Source organism: Diuraphis noxia, unplaced genomic scaffold (assembly GCF_037042655.1).
Source record: "Diuraphis noxia isolate RWA-SAM2 unplaced genomic scaffold, SU_Dnox_SAM2 contig0001, whole genome shotgun sequence".
NCBI classification, from domain to species: domain Eukaryota; kingdom Metazoa; phylum Arthropoda; class Insecta; order Hemiptera; family Aphididae; genus Diuraphis; species Diuraphis noxia.
Window position 1 is genome coordinate 78,317,427 of NW_028301711.1, and position 22,132 is coordinate 78,339,558.

At 27.1% G+C, this 22,132-nt stretch overlaps 1 protein-coding gene and 2 pseudogenes across 1 annotated transcript; all 3 read left to right on the forward strand.

Annotated features, from left to right (window-relative positions):
• Positions 1 to 2,274: 2,274 nt before the first annotated feature.
• Positions 2,275 to 5,306, forward strand: LOC149061890 (uncharacterized; annotated as a pseudogene).
• A 9,516-nt stretch (positions 5,307 to 14,822) lies between these two features.
• Positions 14,823 to 15,805, forward strand: LOC149061891 (uncharacterized). The gene is made up of 3 exons (XM_089221232.1): positions 14,823 to 14,937; positions 15,190 to 15,333; positions 15,801 to 15,805. The coding sequence occupies exons 1-3, from the start codon at positions 14,823 to 14,825 to the stop codon at positions 15,803 to 15,805; spliced, it is 264 nt and encodes an 87-aa protein (XP_089077358.1).
• Positions 15,806 to 15,937: 132 nt separating this feature from the next.
• On the forward strand, positions 15,938 to 19,008 carry LOC149061892 (uncharacterized; annotated as a pseudogene).
• The last annotated feature ends 3,124 nt before the right edge of the window (positions 19,009 to 22,132 follow it).

Sequence of the window (22,132 nt, forward strand, 5' to 3'; positions counted from 1 at the left end):
TTTTTATATATTTGAACTACCTATTAAAACTAAGAGAAGCTTATTTGGTTTAATAAATATTACTATTTACTACTATATTTTGGGTTTTTTTTGTTCATATTTAATTAATGTTGATTAATACATTTTTGAAGTTGTATATGCAAAAAGGGTATTCTATGTATTTTATTAAATTGGTATTTGCTATTTATTATAAGGTAAAGTAATTATTTAAACTAAATTTAACAAAAATCATGATAATGTATATGTTATACATTATCATTTAGTCATTTGATGAGTACACTATAATTCGTTCTCACAATTTATTTAAAGTTCCCGTAAATTCCCGTGTGTTCCCGGGAATTCCTGGGAATTCCTTTCCAGGAATTCCCGACGAATAACGTTCCCGGGAATTGCCCATCCCTAATTATGTATATGATTTTTATTTTACATATTCCACTTTGACATAATATAATTATTAAGAAAAAATTATTGTTAAAAAAAAAAACATTAAGAAATATATAATAAAAAATTGAATTTTACGTGTTACTTATAACATTAATTTTTTTATAAATGATACCTTTTTAATTTTTACAATGTTCAAAAAAAAATTTCCTTTATGGATATAAAATAAAAAATAAATTTCCGTTGTTTATTAAATTACCTATGCCTTTTTTGTTTTGTGGGCTATAAAAAAGCATTCCGAACAAAAATGATGGCCACATACTATGATGGCTCTACATAATATCGTTTTCATTCGTTTAGCTGTTTTCCTGGCTTCTTTCGTTCCTAAAATGATTAGAAAAAAAAAGTCAATATTTCTAATAATGAATTTAAAAAGTATTTTAAATTACCTTTTTTTCGATATATTTTCGTAGCATCGTTTGTATCTTCCGATTTTAGATGTTTTTTCCAAAGTATGTTTTTCTTCATTTTCTGTTCTGTCTAGTGCAGTTTTATTTTGCAACAATCCTAAAATCACAGCTTATCTAAAACCAACAAGTGCCATTTTTCGTCCTGTTACACTTGTGTAAATTGAAAGAGCGTTGACCATAGACGTATTACAAATAATATCGAATATCAGCTTTCTATACCATTTGATATATTTTCTAAGACAGGTATGATACGATCCCATTTGGTCCGTCATATCAATATATCCTTTCCCTTTATTGTAATCAGCAACAACGCGAGGTTTTTCAATCGTTTTTGTTCTTCGATTAAAACTTATCATTGAATTATCATGTTTTGCGGACAACATTAAAACATCTCGGCGGTCTTTCCATTTAAGTACCATTATGCCACGTCTATTTCGTCTTGCAACAACACCTCCTCGAACTAATTTTTTTTTGATTTCTTCTGTTGGATTTCTTTTAAGATTTGCTCGTTATGTCCCTACTACATGAGTTTTTCTATCGAGCAATTTTTCAGCTAAATCGATACTGGTATACTAATTATCTATGAAAAGACATCTTCCATCGTCTAAATAAGGTTCCATAAGTTACATAACAACTTTAGTTGTTACCGACTGTCCAATATCAGCTTCTTTCCCTGCATATATTTTATATTGCAATGTATAAAAATCATGACAGTATAATTTGAAAATCTTGACTCCGGAGCGATGCCTATTATTGGCAATATACTGGCGAAACATAAGACGACCTCTAAACCAGCGATTCTCAACCGGGGGGTCGCCAATTCATGTGGGAAAAAATTGTTTCACTTAGAATCTTATAATTAATAGTAAGTGTTGAAATATATATATTTTTGTTTGGATAGTCCGATAGTCGATAAAAACGTACTATTTATTTATAATACAATGCAAGGCTAATTACAGATAAGATAACAATATAATCGATTACGCGATGTTCTGAGTATTTTATCGGTGTAAAAATATTACTAATAAACAACAACAGTTTAATTTCGGGAAAGCGCTCTTAAATTAAATCATGTATTTCCAATATTATTATTGACACTTGACGCTTAAAAGCCACATTTATTAATTAATTAACTTTTAAGATTAATACATTTTTAAAATGCGGCGATTAATACATAATCATACATTCAAATCATACACAATCACCTAGTAATATACTTTAATAAGTTTGTTATTTTTATCATGTATTAATGTGAAATAAATGAAAAATTATTTTAAATATTATTTATACTATTTAAATATTAACAATTAACTGTGGCGGACACGCACTTGCGTTTATGTATATCATGTAGTTTAACCTTTCGGTATATTAGAGCACTTTAAATTTAATTTTAAAAGTAAGTGTACAATTTACTTTCTTAGTTATGAGTCTGTTTTACAATGAAACATATATTGATTGGAATTTTGTTAATAACGTCAGTTGTATGTCGTACACCAGCTTGCTGGTAAAGTATTGTTATTATAAGTTATACGCTATTTGAACATAGTGTACGTTTATTCAATACCTAATTATTAAAAAATAAGTAAGCAAACATTTTTGTCAAATTTTTTTAAACAGCCCTCAACATCAAATTCATCTTCAGCAATTGTGAACGGTTCTGATTCAGATGTTAGTGAAAATGAATTAAGACCACCACTTAAAAAGGTAAAACTAACTTCAAAAATTTTGAACTACGATGAAAGGTACGTCGAATACGGATTTACTTATTTACGTAAAAATAATATAGATTTGCCTCAATGTTTTATATGTAGTATGGTGTTGGCCAATGCATCTCTAAAACCTAATAAACTTTTGCGTCATCTTGAAACAAATCACGTTCATTATAAAAATCGAAATAAAGATTTTTTTAAAGAAAATTACACGAGTTTAAAAAAGGTAAAAAAATTATCAAATCTTTTACTACTGAAGATAAAAAATACTTAAAATGTTCATATTTGGCAGCCATGCATATAGCTAAATCTAAAAAGGCATATACAAACTAAATGAAAAATTTCTTAAATATTTTGATCCAACGAAAGATATACGTTTAAACAATTTATGGGTTATTAATCCATTTATTAAATCAGAAAAAAATAAATTATCATCATTAAACGAAGAAAAATTAATTGAGTTGTATTCAGACAAAGGGTTGGAACAGATTTTTCATAGTAATAAAAACATAATTAAATTTTGGATCAAAATTCAATCTGAGTATCCTGCATTGACAGAGGAAGCTTTAAAAAAGTTAATTCCATTTTCAACGACATACTTATGCGAAGCAGGATTTTCTACGATGACTACAATAAAACTAAATCGAGAAATCGGCTGGATATATCGCCAACAATGAGAATAAGTCTATCCAAATCTATTGAGCCAAGGATTGACAAAATTATTTTAAATCAACAACAACAAAAGAGTCATTAAATTAAAAAATATTCAAATGTACATAGTATACCTTTTTTTGTAAAATATTTAAGACGAAAAAAATTTAAATTTAATATTATATTATCTATTTATTTAAAATTATCTGTAAGTCGAATTAATTACTTTTTTTGTAAAATATATACATAAATAAATACAATAACAGTTTATTCAATTTTTTAATGCTTACTTTACAAAAGGGTCGTTAGACATCTTGGTGACATTATAGGGGGTCGCGAACTCAAAAAGGTTGAGAACCGCTGTTCTAAAGGACTTGCATGCAGACGTATGATTAGGAGTCATACATTTGAAAACCTTGCAGATTCCATTGATAAAATCATTAATGAGTTTAAGCTACATAACAAAATCACTTTAATTGTTACGGATAATGCTGCCAATTTCGCAAAAGCGTTTAAGTTTGTTTTGCTAAATATATTTTTAATAATTTTTAATTGGAATTAAGATGTTTAAAATATGATGTTTTAACCAGTTTAAAACAGAAAAATACAATTTATGTTTACAAATGAGTTTTTAAATTTTAGTACCTCCAAGGCTCCAACCCAAAGTAACTTAATTGTGTGTAACAATCAATCAATTTATTTTTATTTTTATTATTTAACAATCAAATTTACAAAATGTAATACCTATTAAACTATGAATTTTGTTTGTTTAATTTTTAATTTTTATAAAAGTAATTATTAATTGATCCTTCGATTCTCTCAGAATCTAAAATAATTCACATTTTAGACTTAGTAGGTATTTTACTAGTATGTAGAATAAGCCCACACCAATAATTTTAATTATTATTTACAAAATAACTAACTTCTTACTTCTTAGTTCTTAATATTCTTATACTAACAATACAAAATTAAATTTTGTTTTAAACTCTATTAAATCTCATAAATTTAAAGAAAGGAAATTTTGGAAATATTGTCTAAATCAATTAAAACAGCTTTTGTTTGTATAAGAAAAGAAAAACCTTTTTTTTTCATCAACCCTGAAATACTCATTTTGATAAAATTATTATTATTTTTCAGTTGTAATATTATGAAATATATAGAAATTTTATTGATGTACAATTTTAATTTTAATTTATATTGTTTTTTTATTATTTTAGAGTTTTTGGCACTGATAATCAACCAGTACTAACTACTCATATATTTGATGAAGATATGGATGATTCTGAAAATAATGAACACCCCATGAGAGTTGAAGTTACAGATGTCTTAGAAAACAATAAAAAGGATTTAGCTTATAAAGTTATTAGTAGAAGAGTATTTGCAAAATGTCAAGCAATATTCAATAAGCTAAATCAATCTACACTGAGCACTGATAAAATAAAAGAACACCTTGGTCGTTATTTGATTACGCCTAATGCCACTTGGTAATTATTTATTTAAATTAAAAACCCTTTGTCCTTATAATATATAACTTACATTACATTAATCTCATCCTCATGTGACATAACTATATTCATTAACTATTATTTTCTATAATAGTCAATTTTAATGAACAAAAATTGTTTTGATTATAAAAATAAAAATATTTAATTTATACCTACTTGGATTGACAAAACTGAATGTTTTTTTAGATGGCATTCGTATTACGATGCAATGTGCTGCATTGTAAAGAATATTGACAAAATTAATGAACTTTGCAATCACTTACAGTTATCTTCTATTTCAGTTCCTCGTGAAGTTACTTTTTTAAAAGAATATTGTGATGTAAATATTATTTAATATTTATGTTTAAAATTATTTATGTTTTAAATGAATATATATATATATATATATAAATATTAAATACCGCTGTTCATTTTAGGTTATGAAACCAATAGCTAAGGCTTTAGATTTGTTGCAAGGCGATAAACATGTTTCACTTGGGTATTTACTACCAACAATTAGTGCAGTCCACAACACGTTAAATGAAAATATCAATGTAGTATCTTGTAAACCACTTATTATTGCACTGAAAAAAGGATTAAACAAGCGGTAATGTTTATGAAATTTGAATGCATTTAACTTCCTTGTCAAAATGTTATGTTATGTACCCAAATAACTGTTAAAACCAGGTTTTGATGTATTTAATATAAAAATATTTTTAAAACGTCTGGTGCACACAGTAAAATATTAAATAGGGTAAAAAACATTATATAAAGTTATTATTATTTAAATTTGTACATAAATTATTCCTATATTATTTTTCAGGTTTAATAAGTACATGTGCTCAAAATCATGTCAAGTGGCAGCTGGATTAATTCCTAAGTTCAAACTAAATTGGACTAATTTGGACAACCGCGATGACATTAAAAATGCATTATTAGAATACATATCTGAAAATGTTGAACAAATTGAAAGAAATCCTGTAATTGCAGATTCTAGTTTAACCCAATTACAAAACCATAATAGTGATTCAGAAGATGACTTTTTTAGTTTTAATAATACAAATATATTTGATAAAATAGAAGTAAATTTTATGAAGATGCTATAAACAAATTTATTGAGAGGGAGAGGAGAATAGAATTTGAATTCAAATAAAAATCAGTCTATAATATATTCATTATTATATTCATTTGTACATTTTCAGTTTTATATTATATTTAATTTTATAGATATTGAATGTATTTTTAAAAATTTAAAAGTATTTAAAATAAATAATTTTAATAATATGTTGATTGTTAATAGTTGATACGAATTTATTTTCCATAAGGGGGGTTTTCCTAATTGTTTTCCTCACACATTAATTGCTGTTTATAGATACTCGTCGTTGAAGGGCCGTGTGAAGCTTATACTAATATAAGTTGAGGAGTCACTAATAGCGGTGTCTCAAGCTCGAGGCGCCCCTTGATTGTATTACCAAACTATGACGCCCACTTTGCCTCCCCCATTAACAAAGCCTTGATCGTTGGACACAATACATCTAGATAAATTATTATGAAGTCGTATGAACTCCTCGTATACCTATTTCAGTAATTCGGCAAATCATGTCACTTCATCATTGATAAGTGTGGGTATCACGATAATTACTATAAGTAATAATATAAATAGATAGTAGGTATTTATTTATAATCTATATTTTATAATCAGCTACAAAAAATAAAGTTGTGATAACAATACAATATAGAGTAGGTATTTAGCGTATAATTAATTTTATTACAACTGCGAAAGTAAGTGGGCCTTCGTATATTATTATTTTTATTTTTTTAGGGTGAACACCCGTGGAAACTTAGGCCATTGGGTGTTACGGTAGGAGTTATTTTTATGTATTTGTTTGTTGGTTTTAAATTTGATAGGTTATCTTTTTACAAGATGTTTATACCAAAATGGCAAAAAGTATGGTATTATAGTAAAATCGTTAATTATGACGCTTAAAAAAAATATGAGAAAAGATTCTCTTCACGAATGCGATGGATCAATTAATTATATTATATTTTTTGAAAAATGTACGAAAAGTCAAAGAAACTTTGAATATTTATAGAGAAAACAATATAATATCATTACTAATGATTCATTAGGTACCCTAGCGGACAGATACAAAATATAAGAAAAAAGCGTGTTCCTCGAAGTTTAAATTATTTTTTATTGATGAAAAAAATATCATTGGAAAATGAACAAGCTCAATCAAAAAAAGATTGTTGTACAAAATATTTTCTAATTTTAGATAAAATTATTAACGAGTTAGAAAAACAATTTTCCATTGATTACCTATATGCGAAAAATGTTTAATTTCTGAGCTACAATGGCAAAAAATCTTTTGCACTGCATTACAAATTGGAGACAGAACTACTAAAATCAAAACTTAAAAATTAAAATGATACCTTATATACATTAAACACGCATCAACAAGAAATGAAAATAGAAATAACTAATTTGATGAATTTTGTTTATTTATATAAAAATATAAAATCGTTTTCAATGAAATATACAAGATTGGTTATATAATCTCAATTACAATTCTGGTATCAAGTGTAGGGTGTGAAAGGACTTTTTCTTGTCTAAGGAGACTTAAGACATACCTACATGGGAAATAAAATGACAAATGAACGTCTATTAAATTTATCTATGATGAGCATCTAAAAGAAGATAGAAAAATCTTTAGATTTGGAAGAAGTAGTAGTAAATTTGCTGTTAATCATAATCATCGAAAAATTATTTTAGAATGGATTATTTTTGTAAATTGTATTGATTTTAATATAAATTCAATGTATAGGTATATTTATAAGTCATATAAATTAAATATAAATTATAAATGTAATTTATTTGTTTGTTCAAATTTAGAATCTTAGTATCAACTTATTGTATTTTTTATTATATTCAGAATCTAAAATTTTAATTATATTATCAACAATATAAACATAATTTTGTTAGTGCTTATAGTAGGGGGAGTAAACATTGTGGCCACTCAAGAAAAATATAACCTTAATTAGGCTACCCTAATTATGTAATCCACGTTGTGCCTGTGTGTATAATAATAGTATTTTCAAATTGACAATATTGTCAGCGGTTGATACCAAGTTGCGGTCGGGATTAAAATAGGTAAGAAAAAAATACGAGTTGCAATCGGAATCTAAACAGGAAAAAAACAAACAAAATCTAATTGCGGTTGGGAAATATGATTAATATTAATTATTATGTTCTAAATATTGATATAGTTACATATTATTGTGCTACGGTTATATTCAAAATACGTGTTCAACAAATGTCAGTGAGTCAATAGATTCAAAATACACATTTATCGAATAAAAATAATAAATTTATAATATTATAATGGGTCATATTTGTATGATACGCTTTTAACAAATGTCATGAAGTCAATTTCTTTATTAAAATACTGTTTAATTTTATTTTTAATAAACTTCTGATTTATGCTTTCACTTATTTTATTGTCTTCCAAATCTATTGATTTGATTCTGTATATGTGTCAATTTGAATATTTAGATACACTTTAAAAATTCAAATATGTTAGGATGTGGCGATCGGTTTTCATTTTTGAATTTAGAATTGAACGTTTCACTTCCATTATTCGTTCTCCAAACATTATTATTTAAAGCTGGCCAGAGTGTGGTTGGAAAAGTAGCATCACTGTCAATACAATTATCGACTAAATAGTTGCTAAATTCGGTAACTCTTGGATCTTTAGGTTGTTCGGCGATTAATTCCAAAAATACATTTCCCACTTCATCTGGAGGGAGAAAAGTCAATCCAAAAACGTAGTGCAACCATTTTCCAATTTCCGAGTTCTTATTTTTGTACTCTATAGTCAGTTCTAATCCCATGATTTGTCTCCACCAGGCTTGACTGAGATGAAATATGCATCCAACCAAAGTGGTGTTCGGGAATTCTTTTATTGCAGCTTGAAGAATTCTTTTTTTCAAAATCAAAAACCATATCTAGTGATTCAAATATTAAATTAATTTCCAAACATTTACTTTTTAGTAATAGTTCTGTATGGTAATTCTATTTTATCTTTTAATAAACTAAATGAAACAGGAATATATTTGTAATTTTTGAAACCAATAACTGTAAACATCTGCTGAAAGAATTTCGTACAAGGTGATTGATAACCTCATCACTACGCTTACAATATTAATACATACAAGGCTTATTTTAAGGTTTTTTTAGAAGTGCATATGACTTGAAATTCCATCTTTCATCCCCTAACCACACCACGCAAATAATTTATCTTCCTATCACATATTTCTCAAGAATCTCTCCACCCCTTTCCCACCTACCAACACCATATTAGAAATTTAGGTTAAAATTTTCAAAATATGGATAAAAGATAAATAAACTGTATTAATTCTTATATTTTATTAACTTTTTTTTAATATCAAAAACAAAAAAATTTAAATTTAAAATATTACAATTTATATTTAATATTAATAAATTCTTAATACAATTTTACAATTTTTTTTGTTCGATTGATGAGCATCTTCAAGGTCACATTTATTTCTAAATTTGAAGCTTCTTCAAATATGCCTTTGAACCATTCCTGTTGTTTGGTTTTTGATGTGTGTCGAACTCGACGGTCAGATGTGTTAATCTTTTTAACTATAGCTGGTCTTGGGCACGGATAATATATATATAATATTATATATAATAGATATATCTATTATCCGTGGGTCTTGGGTCCCATGAAATTAACGATCGCATGTTTAAATGTACTTAAAGAAACTGATTTTCAGTTTCAACACTAAGGTCTAAGAGACTGCCGATCAATAGATTTCAATATATTACTAGTACTAATGGGTCTTTCAACATCTGCACTATAGGGTTTTGCAAACAACATTCTTGCAAGAATATTAATACATTTTGTTAGTATTGTGAACACGAAATAAATTTAACAAGATCTGTTAGATTAATTTTTTTTAAATCTGAAATGTTATTAGCTTCAAGTAATTCTCCATGCTCTAAAGAAAGGTCTTGAAGTGAAAGGTCGTGGCCAACTAAATTTTAAACTTTCTCTATATTTGCTGTGTTATTCATGTTAACAAATGGTTCTATATATCAATATAATTTTTATCAATATCAAATCTAGACTCTAAAAAATTAATTAGAGTATCGAGTATCAAATACCTTGTCACATACTGATTTTAGTTCTCTACGATCTGACAAAAAGATGGTGTATTTTCCGACGCTTTGACATACCTATGGGTTTTAATGGTGCTCCATGGATTGTTGGTGAATTTGTATTTGATTGTACTATGCTATATTTTAATGCATTCACTCGTCCACCTATCAATGGTTCAGATTTTAATAAACGTTATCGATTTTTTACAATAACCGTTTCTTTTGACAAGTCAAGAATTGCTACCGAGTCTGATTCCATAATTTATTGGTACCTACCGTCTGTAATCCTATGATAACTGAAGAAGTATGTATGAAAATTCCAATCACTCAACAACTGACTTCTGTACCCAAGGAACCCATTGGTAACAAACTTCAAGAATTCTACAACATGTTTGTGTCACAAGCAGGCACATTAAGTTCACAACAGCTAACAAAAATCAATAATTCTATTGATACAGGTTTAAGCATATTGTATGAAGGAGAAAATAATTTAATAAAAAATGTAGAAAATAAAGAACCTTTTAATAAAAACGCAAAAAAACAGTTGCGGTTTTATTCAACCAAAAAACAAAGAATAAAATCACCAGAAGAACAGAGATTAAATAAACCTACATTAACAATCAAAAATCAAATGATCGATGATTTGCAAGGAAAAGACAAAACTATCTACGTTCATACTGATTTTGACCACTCTTATACAAAATAAGATTACTAATTTAATAACTTAAACAATTTTAATTTTAGACTTCAGTAATGAATAATTATTTTTATATTTTTTCAATGACTTACCATATTTATTAATGTGAGTTTTGTGTTTAATAAAACAATGTTGAATTATTGTACAAAATTGAAATAAGTATTGTAATTTGTAGTACTAATAATCATGACAAAAGGTAATAATTTAAATAATTTACTGATAAAGTATTAACCAAAGGAATGGTATTAAACATTATAACCGTTATCTTGATTGATTAAGAGATAATGGTATTGTGATAAGGGAAACTGCTCCGAGGGTGCTGTCTCCAGAGCACGGTCTTATATAAGACCGTGCTCAAGACACTCGTATAAAGAATGAACATGCCATGTTCCCTAATCACACGTTTCCGAACACATTAACCTAAAGTGCTTTTTTGTTTATTCCATGAATACACTTTTACACTTTTACTTCCAGTTTTGATTCTAGTATTCCACTCATATTTAAAAACTGAAATCATCAAAACTATAATAATATAATATTAAATTTATAATTATTAGTCAAAATTAAATAAACAGTGTTTCAAGGCAATGTACATTGTACATACCTATTATTATAAATAGTAAAAAAATAATAATAACATAATATATTATATTATAATAATATCAAAATAAAAAATAATATAATAATAACTCTTACTATAATAATCAAATAGAGGCAACTGCAATGTTAAATTATTAATAATAAGAAAAAGTTATAATTAAAACATAGGTACCTAATATTAAATAATATCAAAAAATTAATTATTTAGTCATTATTCGCGATTGAAGAGTACCATTTTTGTAAATTTAGCTCTAGAACGGCCTGATTTTATATTTGTATCATTCACTTTTCGGACTTCATGAAATACATGAATGTCTATATATTTAAAAACAATTAACTTTATAATTCGAGTCTTGTGTGTATCTAAAAATGATTCTTGATCAGGGTAGTTTGAAAAAAGGTCTCTGTTATATTTGTACAAATTTTGTTTAATTTTAACCAAAAAATATAATTTGTTTTTATTAATTTGGCGTTATTAATATATTTTATAAACTCTGACGTTGGTCCTGCTTTAGTAAATTCATCATTCTTTTGCGATAGGTAGGTCAATGCATCTGCTACGCTATTACTAAAAGTTTGTGCAGCCAATCTAACATTCATAATTTCATTATGAAAATTAATATGTCGTTTTGTAAGTTTAGTTCCTAGGCTAACTCTTCTTTTTGTTCAAATTCATAAAGTTTCTTAACGTATTTCCAATTTATTTCTTCCCCTTTAGAATTTTAATAATGATTCTGTTATTCCAAGCATTTCGTATTAATTTTAACATATGCGCAGGGTCATAAAAACAAAATAATTTATCTTGTGTACCATTAAGTAAATATGGTTTTGGATTTTCTATACTAAAACTTGTTCCTAATTCTGTGCACATTTTTAAATTAACTTTTGCACCGTCAAAAGTAACTGAGCATAATGTCACACCAGTTTCACATAATAGTTCAATAGCTTTCTTTAGCAAATTGCCCGTTCCTTAGGTACCATTTAATCCAGTGCTACTCAACCTTTTTAAAACGGCCAACCTTCCTAAGGAGCAAAATATTTTTCAACGCCCCCCCTCACTTCATTAAAATAAAAATAAAAATAGTACCTATACATGAAAAGTTTATAACTGAATAGGTTAGCAGTAGACCATAGTTTACGTTTGTAACCATTTATATTTTTGCAACAATTTTAAATTTATATCAAAATGTTTCGAACATAACTGGTGCCAATTAGACACGGAGGCGATTCCTAGATTGTCCATCCATTTTTGATGTAATGTAACATCTCTTGGAAACCTATAATAATATATATTATCTTAAATAAATAATAGGCAATAATATTAAAGCCCATGATGAATGATATAATGATACTTACAAATGGAATGACAGAGTCATGTCACTAGTTTTTGGATTATTATGTGCTTTACACATAACACAACGGTGAACCATAATTATGTTTTAATCAAATACCTACAACAAAAACAAATAACTAATTAGTATTTAGTATATAGTAATTACAGATATTTTAAATTTTAAAAATGAAATCGTGTATTTTAGATTATTCTAATTGGTTGTTGTGAGTTTGTGATTTGTGATCATAGATAATAAAAATATTATGACATTGATGATAAAAAATCTTATTAACCACATTAGTGACCGGGACGTAGCCAGAGAGAGGTCCATGGGGTCACAAATTTTGGCGACAAAAATGAAAAAAATCATTTAATAAATAGTAATAAAAACTCTACTTATATAAGCCCATCCATTCAAAATGAAATAATTGACATTTGTGGCCAACTTATTCGAATAAATATTGTAACTAAAATAAATGAAGCCGGTTGCTTTTCAATTCTTTGTGACGAAACTTTAGATGTATCTGGTACTGAGCAACTCTCTATGTGTGTCTGTTATTTAGATAAAAATAATCAGCTCCGTTAAGACTTTTTTATGTTTTTACCAGAATATGATCACACCGGGGAAAATTTAACTCGAATAATTTTTGAAGAATGTGAAAAATTGGGTTTGGATTTTAATAAATTTATCGGGCAAGGCTATGATGGTGCATGTAATATGAGTGAACAGTTTAATGGCGTACAATCAATAATACGACAATTATATCCAAAAGCTGTTTTTGTTTAGTAGGCCTTTGTGAAACCCGTTTTAATGAACGATACGAAGCAGTAAATGTTTTTCTAGAGTTTTTTGAACCAATTATAGTTAGTCTGCAAAATATTCAAGAAACAGATCGTGTAATTTCAGCAAAGGCTTGTTCACAAAAGGCAACTGTAGAAAAAAGTTGTTTTATAATTTTATTACTTGTCTGTGAAAATCTTTTAAGTTTCACTCTACCATTGTCACATTATTTGCAAAGCCCTAAATGCGATCTTTCATCTGCTGTTGATTATGCTTAACATATTATAAAGAGGCTGAAACATGTGAGACAAAATTTAAATGAATCGTTTACACAAATATTTCAAGAGGCTAGTAAATTTTCTAAAATGTATTTTGATACTGAAATTAAAATTCTACGTACTACGAATAAACAAAATTATAGGGACAATTATTCATGTAATTTACCAGAAGAGTATTATAAAATATCTGTATTTTTACCGTGTTTAGATGGTTTTATTTTACATCTCAAAAATAGGTTTGAACAGAATATTGATATTTCATCGCCAATACAAATATTGTTAGCAAAATTGGCTTTAGAAAAAAAAATCTCACCATTTATTTTGAATATAAAATTAGTGAAAGAATATAGCAAGTGAGTATTTACTTTGGTGTGAAAAGTGTAAAAATAATGAATAAACCCCTACAGATATTATGGCTATTTTGGACTCGTGTGATTCGACATTTTACCCACATATAAAGTATTTGTTACGAGTTTTGGCAACCCGCCCAATATCTACAACTGAAGTTGAACGATCATTTTCAACTTTAAAAAGAGTAAAACTTCGAAACCAAATTGGAAATTACCGTTTGTTTTATCAGTTCATTGGGAAATATCAGTTTCACCAAAAGAAGTGTTGAATATAATGGCAAAATCAAAAAGAAAATTATTATTATAAATTATAATTTTATTATATCTGTGTTATATATTTTATACCTAAATTTTTTTATTTATACGATATTTTTTTTACAATATGAACATTACATACCTAGCATACTATAGTAGGTAATTACGAATTTGATTTTTGATTGATTAATAAGAGTGGTTAAAATTAGTTAAAATCTTAAAATTAGTTATTATTATAAATTTTTTGGCTTGACCCCCCCCCCCCCCCCCCAAAAAAAAAAAAAGGAAAGATAAATAAATAAATACAAAATAAAATCCTGGCTACGTCCTTGAGTAACCACAACAACCATTTGGGTATAAAGCACTTTTATGAGACAGAGATATATCTGCTCTCTAGGATTGCGGCACTTTACGTTAAAAGTAGGTATAGGAATGGCCTATCCATTCTTTATTATCTATGGCATAAATGAACCAAAAATCTTTAACACAAACTTTATAGCCAGCTCAAATTAGTTGCGGTATCATATGATACTTACATGCATGAAGAGGATAACTATTATAATTGTTATTTAGCGGGTTGTTGGTTATTTTAACGATGAGAACAAGTACTCAGTTATTCCACACAACTGGCTAATTCAATGTGGTACAATGTGGATTTCTAGATTGCCAAAAAGTAGTAATGTTAGAAGTATGATTGCCAACTATGCTGACATAGGAAACGATAGGCCAACGTATCCTGTTAAAATCGTTTCACAGTTTTACAGTAAGCAAATTTAATTTATTTAAATCAATTTAATAATTTTTGAGACTTCAAAAAACTATGAGTAAATTCAAAGATTTGAAAACATATTACATTAAAATCCTTCCTAATTTTTTTTGTACCTATATATTTTTAGACATCCGAAAAAGGTATGCAGTATTATATATTTTCTAAATAATATACAATTTTATGCATTTTTAATGTTTTATTTATACCTAATCAATAATCAATGTTTGGTATTTTATATTTATTTAGACATTTATGATGATACTGCTATAAAAGAGAATGAAATTTTTATATCAGCTTCAGCCTCAGAGTCTGAATGTGATGAAGGTTACAGGCGTCTTAAGAAACAAAAAACATGCAGTAATAACAATACTCAAGACGAGACTGACAGTAGTAAGTTATTACTTAATCACAAAATATTATATATTAACGATAAATATGAACTAATAAAACAATATTAATAGTGGTTATGACCATAGAAATTAATAAAATAAGCTGTAGTTGCTACTAATTATAGAAAATATGTTGAACTTTTATTATAATTGGACGGTCTCGGTGCAAAAGGGCACAAGTCAATTTTAGCCATTTTCGGGTTAGGTATGAATTTTTCAAGAAATTTTGCGCTGCGTTTAGTGGTACCACTGTTTTTAACATACCTCCAATAATTATCAAGTTATTTGATAGTGCGATAAGTCATTAGTCATGATAATATCATTTTCTTGGTGTAAAAGGGCTTATGTCAATATCACGTTATGTGTAAAAGGACAATATTCGAAATTGTGTATGTGGCTTTGTGTAAAAGGGCACAAGTCATTATTTGAAGAATTATTATAATATTATTCTGTTATTTTGATGTCTAGGTTGAGTATAGGAAAGTTACCTTGTCCATAACAGTTTGATCTCTTAGATATAAATCTAAATTATCTAATAAAAATCTCTTAGATCTAAATACCTATAATTACCTTTTTGTGTATCATTGCTGAACATTTTAATAAATATGTCGAGAAGAACCAATAAGTTATTAGGACTAGTGAATGGTGAGTATTACCTAAGCAACACGCCAACACTTGGCCCTACGTTACATGCCAATGCCACTATAGAACATCTTAATTGGTGTCTACTGTATAATATTATGACTTCTTTTAAAAATATGATATGTTTTAATTTTATAACAGATTCTAATGGTTGTAAAATTAATTATAAAGTTCCCAAACCACTTGTGCGTAGAAATTTAATCAGAGAACTAAACTCAACAAAACACTCTTCATTTTACAATTGTAAAAAAAATGTATCAGTAAGTTAACCTATAACATTAAATCAACTAAAGACTTAAGAAAACTCTACACAAGCATACAATATAGTAAATTTGTGGTCAGTAGAACCGATTTTGTGTTTTAAGCCGAGTGAATAATTTATCTATATTATTCAAACTTAAAGTTATGGACATCATAGAACATTTTTTTATCAGATAACCATTTTACTTGGCTTATTATCCAAGTATCTAGTTGGTTTTAATAATCCTTATCCTTTATACTCCTAATTTTATAATCCTTAATCATTTATCCTTTATACTTATCTGTTTTAATGTAGGAATGGATTAATAATAATGACAGTGCAAAATATAAAAAGCATGATGGTAATTTTGTAGATCTGGAAACTATTAATCCACCTGAACACATTTTATCCTTAGTCAAAGTAAGTTTTATGTTCTAAATTAAAATTATTTTTAATAGGTAAGTATTTGAAGAAATTAGCTTTTTAACACATTCTCTCATAATTACTAAAAAAAAAATAAAAAAATATTCACCTATCTCATGTTTTTATACTTTTATTTTACATTGTACCTATTCTTCAAATATTTTTTAACATTATTGATTCTTATAATATGTAGGATATCTGATGACTTAATCTGCTTCTTTACATTTTAAACTTAAATAATAATATAAACTATTGACATAATGATTGAGCTATTTATGATTAAAAGTTTATAATATTATGTGTTAAGATAAATGATTAAAAATAATAAACATAATTAGAAATAGCCAAATAACTTAGGAAGAAGAAGTTTTTTTTTAAATTCATAAATTATTAATGAATTATTTTATTTTGGATTAAAAGAAAAAAAATAGTCTTGTCATTTATTTTTTTTTCATTAAAAATAGGATGATGCTAATAAAGGTTATTGAGAATGCTAAAAGTTTAAATGAAGACATACCTATGCAAGATGATATAGGAATAGGATATTGTGATGTTATGGTAAGCATTTTTTACCATGGTAAAATCATATTATGTGAATTATGGTAATTACTAATTAGTAGCTACACATTACACAATTTCTTTTATTTATTTGTATAAAATATAGACAACTTTGAATATATATTTTTAAACGAACCTGAACAAGCTACAGTTAATATACAAAACAAAGGAACATTAAATACAATTTTTGAAACTGAGGTAGGTTAGAATTAGATCCATTATCTATTATTTTATAAATTAAAAATTAAAATAAATATTCAATTTATTGAATAGGCTATAGAAAAAGTTGAACATTTTCAAAATGAATGTGTAGGAACAGTTGAGAGTGTTGGAGTTTTTGAACATTTGGTAACTAATAATATTATAGATTTAGCATTAAAGAGTTAGTACATACTTTTACTTTAAAAACGTTTTTTATTATTGTTATAATAGCAAAATGATAATGGACAGGAAAAAGCAAATGACATATTAAATTATGTGCCTGATATCTGTATATCTATAGATGAAGAAAATGTTCATACACGAAATGAAAAAAAAAAGAGAGTTAGTAAGAAAGATGATACTAGAGAACGTAGAAATGACATAAAACTAAAAAGAAATTCTGGTGATGAATATAAGACAAGGACGGGAAAAACGGTGGATAAGCGAGTTTGTGTACCCTTGGTTAAATGTAGAGCAAATTGTCTAGAAAAAGTTGATAGCGAGTTACAACAAAAAATATTTACCAATTATTGGTCTTTTAAAAGGTATGATAGGCGAATCTCATTTATTTCTGGTTTAATAACAAGTAGCGATAAAATTACACAGAGAAAAAGAAGAGATACCCCGGAAAAACAAAAAAATCGAGATAAAACATATCATTACTTTATTCCCAAAGACGGTAAAAATGTTTTAGTGTGTAGGTGGTGCTTTTTAAAAATATTCGGGGAAACTGACAAATTTATTAGAAATATCTGTCTTAAAAAGATAAGCTCTCCCGTCAATACCTGTTCACCAGATAAGAGAGGAAAGGCTGTACCACGAAATAAATTTTCACCTGAAGTTATAAAAAATATAACTAATCACATAGACAACCTTCCAGCATATCAAAGTCATTATTGTCGTCGTGAAACAAGTAAAAAATATTTGCCTTCACATTTTACATTATAACATATTTACGACGAATACTCTAAAACTGTAGACAAGCCTGTAAGTCGTACAATATACCAAAAGTATTTTCAATTATCTGGTCTAAAAATTAAAAATCCAAAAAAAGATACGTGCTCTACTTGTGATAAATTAAAAATTCAACTGACTAACACAAATTGTTCTAACGAACAAAATATAATTCTGAAAAATCAACAAATTCAACATCATAACGATGCTGAAGAAGCGTATACTATAAAAAGCAAGACATTGCTACATCGTCTGATAATCATTATGTACTCGCATTTGACTTCAGCAGTGCTTACCAACTCCTAGTTTGGAATCTTCTGTTGCCTTCTATAAAAGGCAACTGTGGACTTTTAACTTTACCATACATGATACCAGGTCATCTATTGCTTCAAATTATATTTGGAATGAAACATTGGCGAAAAGAGGGGCCAATGACATCGGTTCATCTCTTTATCACTATTTCAATAATTTGCCATCAAACGTTTCCCATGTGACTATGTATAGTGACTGTCGTCCAGGACAAAATAAAAATGGAATAATTATGGCCATGTGCCTTAATTTTTTGGAAAGACAAGAAAATGTGAAGATCATTGACCATAAATTTATGGTTCCAGGTCATTCCCGAATGGAATGTGATTCGGACCATGCGAAAATTGAAAAGGCAAAAAAACGTTACCCCTTCTCCATAAATCATCCACATGATTGGTTTAAACTTATCCAATGGGCTGGCAAAGATAAATTTATTAACACTGAAATGAAACAAGATCAATTTTTTGATTTTGCTAATTTATTGAAAACAAAACATCAAATGAAGAAAAAAAATGAAAATGGAGACATTTTTCTATTTCGTAATGTTAAATGGTTCAGGTACGAAAAAGAAAAAAAACATTAGTGCAATATAAAGGTACATTAAACGCAGAAGATAAATTTGAAGAAATAAATATGATTCGTAGAAAGGTTAGGTTAGGTTAGGTTAAAGGTAAAAAGTGATATATTACCAAAGGCCTATAACGAAATCTTACCGATAGCCGACGAAAAAAAAAGGACCTTCTTTCCCTTTTACAATTCACACCAGAAGTATATCACCATTATTATTATAATTTACAATCAAACACAGATAATGTTAATGATGCAATAGTTTCATCCGAAGATGATGATGATTCCTAAGTGGGAAATATCTACAGTAGTTTTATTAATAATATTTTATTCAATTAATGATTTGTGCAAAGAAGCGTATTTGTTATTTTAATTTTTAAGTTATATTTTAATACAAAATAGTTTTTATATTTTATAATTTTGTAAGACGTAAATTGTATGATGTTAATCTGTTATTCAGTAATCTGTTATTTTAAATAAAAAATATGTTTTGTGATAATATTCTATAGAATCTATAGCATAGGTTAAACTTACTGTTTTTAATAAAAAATAATATAATTAAAAAAACATGCTAGGTACTTTTTAAATAGGTACCTACCTAATTTTTTTCAATACAATTTTTGTAAATTTACATTCAACTTGATAAGTATAAAAAGTATTAAAATATCGTAATTGATTTTATTATTTTACGAAAAAAGGGTTTATAATTAATAATAATTTTCTTATAGTGCAATAGGGCACAAGTGAGTGAAATTCATTATTAGTATATTGTAGTTGGGCACAAGTCAACAAAAATACAATTATTCCGTTATTTAGTCATGAAGTGTATGATAATTAATTTTTTAATGGTCTAAATAAACTATTTTAAACAATAAACATATTAGATTATCCAATTAAATTATAAAATAATGTTTTTTGTGTCTCCTGAAAAGTAGTGTTTTTTGACTTGTGCCCTTTTGCACAGAGACCGTCCAATTGTATTGACAAACAACAGACATAGGAAAATACTAAATTTTAAATGATTTAAAGACATGAATAATCCATAGGTACGTTACACCAGCACCACAACCTAAGCTTTTTTATTTTAAATTGGTTCCATGATTTAGTAACCGATTAGTAACCATTCGTAACCATGGAGTTGGAATTCGTAACCTAAACCAAGCACCAGAAAAACCGTTTTTCTCAACCGGGTGCTGGTGTAACGTTACGATAATAATTGGCATCATACTACATAACTCAAGTACATTTTCGACACATATAGATATTATAAAAATGTAATTAACAAAATAAAAATAACTTGTTTCATTATTCTAAAATATTTTTTAGAAGTTCTAACCAGCTTGCGTTAGGCTAGACTACTAAAGCAGCATTTTGAATCAAAATTAAAATCTAATAAAATATTATATTAATTATATAATTATCAATTTTAATAGCAATAACTTATAAGGTCTTAAAAAAATTATTAATACTAAAAATAATTTGAATTTCTTTTTTTTTCATTAAATATTTTTATTTTATATTATTAGGTTTTATTTTTAAATGTGAATTAAAAGCGAATGAATAAAAAATAAAATTACCAAAGCTTAGATTAGTTGTGACAGAAGTGGTCTTCGATGTTGAACTTTCTAAGTAGATTATTTCGATGTAGCAGGTGCTGGCGTAACGTTACACCAGCACCCGGTTAAGGAAAACGACTTTTCTGGTGCTTGGTTTAGGTCTACTAAGAAGAATGTAATGAATTAACTTTATTAGATAAATATAATATGTATATATTAATTTTAAAATATTAGAAAAGCATTCTATGCAATCTAACATTAACATAATATATAAACTAATTATGTTATTTATTTAAAATTTAATGTTGTCTAACTGTCTAAATTATATATAAACTATATTTTGTTTATTTAAAAATTTGTTTTTTTATTTTCCAGACTCTGTGACTAAAAAACAAGGAAACATGATTCCAGTGATGATGATCATGATAATTATAGTGATATTACATAATATCTGGATTATATTAATACAAGTAGTGATGATATTGATGACTGTGAATCTGAAGATGCAATTGATGAAGCTAGTGATACAAGTTTCTGGACCAAATGATATTTCTCAAACCCTAGATGATGGAACAAAACAGCCAAGATTGGTATGTTACTCTAAAACCAAATTTGGTAAAAGAATGAGACATTTCTCATTAAAATGGTTTGATAGTTATAATTGGCTTGAGTATAGTATAATAGATAATTTTTTGCCAAAAACATAGACAAACCCATTTTCATAAGTGTAGGTTTCAAAAATTAGAAAAATGCATCCAAATTAAATGAAAAACACAAGATCTGTGTACTTTTATTTGATGAAGTGAGTATCGAACCACATTTGCAGTATGATGATAGTACAGGATTCATAAGTGGCTTTGAAGATAATGGTATTTCTAGGACACAACAATTTGCAGATCATGATACGAGGAGTTATAAAAAAATACAAGCAGCCAATATGTTATACATTTTGTAAAAGCACCACTAGTCGTCATGATTTGTCGAGTCAAATTAAAAAGGTTGTAAAGGCTATTCATTCAACTGGTCTTAAAGTAATTGCTACCATATGTGACCAAGGAGCAACTAACACTGCTGCAATTAATCTCCTCAAAGCAGATACTCGAGTTAATTGTTTGAGGAAAAACATTGACTATAATGATTTATTTTTTGAAGTTGATTGTGGTACAGAAGTCATTAAATTAGTTCATTTATTTGATCCACCTCATCTGTTAAAGGGAATAAGAAACAATTTGTTAAATAAAAATGTTCTTTTTATTGAAAATAATAAAAAACATGAAGCTAGCTGGAAACATATTTTAGACCTTTATAAACTAGACAGCAATATAGATGATGTTAAACTATTACCAAGG

What these genes read in the sequence shown, in the direction of transcription:
- LOC149061891 (XM_089221232.1), top strand. Translation starts at nt 14,823, where the DNA reads ATGTGGATTTCTAGATTGCCAAAAAGTAGTAATGTTAGAAGTATGATT. An exon ending in AATCGTTTCACAGTTTTACA is followed by an intron (nt 14,938 to 15,189) that starts GTAAGCAAATTT and finishes ATATTTATTTAG; the next exon opens with ACATTTATGATGATACTGCT.